Source organism: Neophocaena asiaeorientalis, unplaced genomic scaffold, assembly GCF_003031525.2.
Source record: "Neophocaena asiaeorientalis asiaeorientalis breed wild unplaced genomic scaffold, Neophocaena_asiaeorientalis_V1.1 scaffold965, whole genome shotgun sequence".
Taxonomy (NCBI): domain Eukaryota; kingdom Metazoa; phylum Chordata; class Mammalia; order Artiodactyla; family Phocoenidae; genus Neophocaena; species Neophocaena asiaeorientalis.
Genome location: NW_020172079.1, coordinates 1 through 5,294, shown reverse-complemented (window position 1 = coordinate 5,294; position 5,294 = coordinate 1). Strand labels below are relative to the sequence as shown.

General features: G+C 54.8%; 1 protein-coding gene across 1 annotated transcript; it reads left to right on the top strand.

The window, feature by feature from the left end:
- Window positions 1-415: 415 nt before the first annotated feature.
- LOC112403841 (metallothionein-1E) lies at window positions 416-1,782 on the top strand. The gene is made up of 3 exons (XM_024751546.1): window positions 416-532; window positions 1,143-1,208; window positions 1,559-1,782. The coding sequence occupies exons 1-3, from the start codon at window positions 505-507 to the stop codon at window positions 1,648-1,650; spliced, it is 186 nt and encodes a 61-aa protein (XP_024607314.1). The 5' UTR covers window positions 416-504; the 3' UTR covers window positions 1,651-1,782.
- Window positions 1,783-5,294: the final 3,512 nt, after the last annotated feature.

Here is a 5,294-nt window from a genome sequence, read left to right as displayed (position 1 = left end):
GGGAGGGGGGAGGAGTGCCGGGCGCGGCGCACATGGGCTCCGGAAAGGACGAACTTGAGCACCGACGCAATAGGGCCTGGGGTGGCAAAGAGAGGGGGGACTGGGTTCCTGGAATATCCCGGAACAAAGGTGACTGCCTACCTTGGGAAAATTGGGAAGGGGCGGGCAGGGAAGCTGGGAAGCCGAGAGCCGCCCGGCACACCGTCCCTCCGCGAGTTCTAGCGCCAAAGGGGCGGCCGCAGCGCTGCACACCGACCCAATCTTTGCTCACGGAACCCTGCGCTCGGCCCGGCCCGCTGCGCACAGCCGGAACGGGCGCTGCCGGCTGCACAGGCGCAGATCAGCGCGCCACGTGCAAGGCAGGGGCGGGGCCTCTGCGCCCGGGCCGCCTCCTCTGGGTATAAACTGAACCCGCCTGCTGCTAGGTTCCAACACGCCCCCAACCGGCCCAAGACCCTCTTCTTCGCCACTTGCTTTGGACCCCCGGCCTCACCTCGCCTCAAAATGGACCCCAACTGCTCCTGCCCCACTGGTGAGGAACCCCTGGCTCTGGAACTTTGGATGCCCCTTCCCCAATACCAAGAAGCATCCTTGGGTTTGGAGGAGGGAGGAACATTTTGAGCTTGAGCTGAAGTAGGCTTCTGTAGTTAACCTGGCACGTGCTTTCTCCCCGGACAAGCGCCTTCATCCCCCATTAGAGTGTTTCCATCCAACTGGGGCTTCCATTTCAGAGGCAAGAGGCCTGAGGCTCAAGGCTGTCTGTGCCACATCATCCAGGTGTCAGGGGGCTTCTGGGTCGGCCGCAGTGCTCTGTCCAGGCCTCTGCATTCCCTGTGCCGGGTGCGAGGGGACATTGCCTCTTACGGGCTCAGACAAAAGGTCCTGGCCACCAGACCCAGGCATCCTGAATGGGCTCTGGAGCCTGGGACCATACCTGTGGGGTAAATACAAGGCAGTACACAGCCCTTTGCATAGAAGGGCAGAGAAGGAGGGGTGAGACTTCTGTCTGTTCTATGCTGGACAGGAGTCCCTAGCACTGGGCCCTGCACCCAGGAAGAGGTTGCAGGGAGGGATTACTGACCATCTGCTGTACCTCCTGCATCCCCCTCCCTGCTCACTGCTGGCCTTTCCCTTCCCGGCAGGCGGCTCCTGCGGCTGCGCTGGCTCCTGCCCCTGCAAAGCCTGCAGATGCACCTCCTGCAAGAAGAGTGAGTGTAGGGCTTTCTCTGGGAACCTGGGGGCTGCAGCTAGGGTGAGGGAGGGAACCCAGAGCGGGCTCTGAGTGTATGGCTCTGGCGGGGGGGCTGGTCTTCCTTTGCCCTTCGGCACCTATCACTGCTGCTTCTGACTTTCTGCCTGTCCTGGGCTTAGATGGGGCAGGGCAGCCACTTCGTAGTGGAAGCCAAACCCCAAGGTCCTCCCAACTGTCTTGGAACAGAGCATGTTTTTCTGTACTCGGGGTCCTTTGGATCTGAGGGCTTGTGGCAGGGCTGCTGTTGGGCAAGGAGGAGCCTGGGAAAGTCATCGCTGACATCTGCTTTCACCCCTCTCTCCCCAGGCTGCTGCTCCTGCTGCCCCGTGGGCTGCGCCAAGTGTGCCCAGGGCTGCGTCTGCAAAGGGGCCTCGGACAAGTGCAGCTGCTGTTCCTGATGTCACAGAGAGCCTGCCCCGGGTGTCAATGGAGGAACACGGGCCGACCTGCGTTTTTATACCACTCTGACTTGATTGCTACATTCCCTTTCCTATGAAATATGTAAGTGGTAATAAAAGTTGTTGACACTATTCTGACTCGCCTTTCTTTTCTGTGCATTGGGAATAAGGGCTTTTGTGCCATCCGGGGCTGGTGTAGGAGACTGGATGAGAAGTGCAGAGACTTGGGTACTGGAACAAAATGTGAGTCCCTAACAAACTGAGTGCCTAAGACAAGACACACTCCCTCACTGGGTTCATCAATGGAACAGCATTAGACCAGATGCTCTAAGGGTGTCGAGCAGATACAACGTCCCCTCCATTCTCATGTCAAGGGTTGGTGACATGGCAAGGGTTGGTGGCTTCTCAATGCCTCATTTCTCATCCTCTGATTTCCCTGGCTAACTTCAGTTCCTCATAGATTTTAGGCTTGATAGACTCTAAAGAAGTTGGAATCACACCTCCAGTTACCTGGAAGTCTCAAACTCCCTGCACTGAAAGACGTGTGAATTTTCTAGCTGTGGTTTTTATTTTCCAACTTCACAAACCTAAACTGGTAAAATAAAATTAAGTGAACTACTAAGAAAAATTTAAAAGGATACAAAACCCAATTTTTGATTCAATAAATTTGAATAAATATATGAAGAACAGAGTAATACAGGAAAAGTTTAAAAAGTAAAAACATGTTTGTTCACTTGAAACTAACACAATACTGTAAATCAGCTATACTTCAATTATTTAAAAAACCCACATGTGTTCATCAAAGGAGTATGTTGAACGCTGAAAACACTTTCAAACACCCCACTGTGTGGACCACCCACACCTGGAGTAGCTCTTCCCCCCCCATCCCCACAGGGAACATGTGTCTTGGCTGGCCCAGTGACAGGACACCTGCTACCCCTGAGAGCTCCCTGCGGTGAGTTGGCTCTGAATCTTTGGAAGTTCCTTAAGGTCAGGCTGAACTCTACCTTCAAAATCCAGCCCTTGGTTACTTGAAACCAGCAAACTGACTAGGAATTTGCAGGTAATACCCAGCCATTTCCCAACAAGAGGCAGAGTACCTGGAAATTGGTTCCAGATGAAGGACTTCACGTCTGCCTGTGCAGGGTAGCGTCAGATTCTGCATTTACAAAGTTGTGGTGGTATTTATTAGGAAGGAGTGAGGCGCTGAGTGACTTGTAAATAATGGCAATAGCTAGTCCTCCTGACAACGTTTGGATGGATTTGCTGTTTGATGTAAAGTCAAAGAGAAAGAGGAGTCACGTGGCCCAAGTGTCAGGACCACACTCACCCACAGGTGTCCTGTGTGAAGAGGGGATTTCAGGAGCCAGCCTGTGCTGGGTGCATGGGTGCTGGTGTCAGGCAGTCTTGGTTCACAGACCACAGTGGCACTTCCCAGCCGCATATCCTAAATGAGTCGCTCAACCTCTCTAAGTCTCCATTTCCTATAAAAAGGAGATTATATCCCTATGTGGTATTGAGAGTGGCCTAGCTCCTCACTAGGGCTTAATGAACAGTGTCTATTATGATGCTTCTGTTCACAGTGACTTTACTGGGACAGAATCTTGTTTAATTCCAACAAGCTCTTGGGGGAAAGGCTCATGGTTTTGCAAGCATTACTCCAGGCTGGAGGTTAAAGTTTGATTGCAAATTTACTGATCCACTGGCAGAGGGAGTGTGGATGCCCTGCAATAGCCCCCCTAGGAGAAACACAAAATCAATGCCCACCCTTCGTATCACTTGATCCACAATGAACCAGTAACAGAGTGAACCTGCAGGGGCTGGAATGATTGTGCCGGCTACCCAGAGTTTAAGCAACCTGCCTAAGGGCACACAGATCACATCCAGAGGTCTGAACCTATAGCAAGGCTGTCTCACCTCCTTGCCAAAGGACGCTGATTATGAGGTCACTGAATGCTGAGTCCTGCCTATCATTATTTACAGCTGGAAGGGTCCTTTGAGACAGTCTAGCTGTGCTTCTGGCGGCAGAGATGGGAGACTGAAGTCCAGAGAGGTCACAGAGCTGTGCAGAGGGATCTGACTGCCTGCTCAGTGCTCTCCCCACTGCTGAACACTGAAAGGGAAATAACCACTTTTCATGCTTTGTTATTTGATGCCAGGTCTGCCCATCACTTACAATGATCCCTTCCATGCGGTGGGATCTCATGCTTTGGGAACCTCCATCCCGGAGCAGGGTGGACTGGCTAGGATCAGGAAAACCCCTGGCAAGTTCAGGCCAGGAGCATAGGGACAAATGTGCCCATCCATCCATTCAGTAGTGGAGAACAGAAGGAAGGATGGGAGGCAGAGGCCTGAGTTGGCCGTGGTGCTCTTTCTGGGACAGACAGAAGCGTGGCTTCTCAGACCTGGTGCAGCCCCTTCCTGTCGAAGCAGCCCAGAGCTTCCCTATTCCGAGAAACGTTAGAGAAACGCTGCCTAAGGACCATCGTGGGGACCAGGACAGGAAATGGCGGGGAAAGAGGGAGTCGGAGGATTGGTGAAGGTCACATCCACCACCGGTCTCTGGACACAACTCCCAGGATCCTGCCATGCCTGGGACGTGAGCGCGAGACTAGGGTTGCACACGGGCTCCGGAAAGGGTGAACCTGAAAACAACAGCGCGGGGCCGGGGGTGGGTAAGACAGCGAGAACACAGAGGCTGCGTTGCTGGAAAATCCGGTAACAAGGTGGCTGCCGCCTTCGGGAAAATCGGGAGGGGCGGACAGGGAGGCTAGGACACCGCGTACTTCCTGGCAAACAGTCCCTACACGCGAGCAGGCACCAAACTCGGCTCTCCGTGCGCAGATTGGACCCAAGCGCACTGGGAAAATCCTGCGCTCGGCCCCGAGTGTTGCTCACAGCCCGGCCCCCGGCGCTGCGGGCGGGCGGGGCAGACATGGGGAGGGTGCCAAGGAAAGGGGTGGAACCTCTGCGCCCGGGCCGCCTCCTCTGGGAACAAACACTGCAAGCAGGCTCCTAGGCTCGACACGCCTTCCACCAGCTCAGGTGCTTCTTGGCCGCTTGCTTTCGATCCCCGGCCTCGTCGGCTCCAAATGGACCCCAGCTGCTCCTGCGCCACTAGTAACGAACCCCTGGCTCTGGGCCTTGGATGCCCGCTACTCAGGCACAGGACAGAGTGGCCCTGGGGTTAGACGAGGAAGAATTTTGAATTTGAGCACAAGTGGACGCCCGCAGTTCACCCAGTGCTTTCTTCCTCGCCAGGGCAGCGACAGCATTTTTTCAATCTATTTTTTTTTCTTTTTTTTGGCCGTACCACTCGGCTTCTCAGAGCTTAGTTCCCTGACCAGAGATTCAACCCAGACACTAAGAAGTTAGAGAGCTGACGCCTAAGCACTAGACCGCCAGAGATTTACAGCCTCTATTTTTGAAGGAAGAGTACAGAGGCTCCAGGCTGTCCTTGTTCAGGTCACCCAGCAGGCCAGGGGATTGCTAGACCGGGACCCAGTGTCTGGAGGAGGCCTCGGAGCTGCCAGGACTTGATGGGAGGAGCGGACGCTGCCTCTTTGGGGTTCAGACCATGGGCCCCGGCCCCCAGTCCCCAGACCCAGTCGGCCTGGGCTGGGTCTGGAGCCCGGGACCTTCCC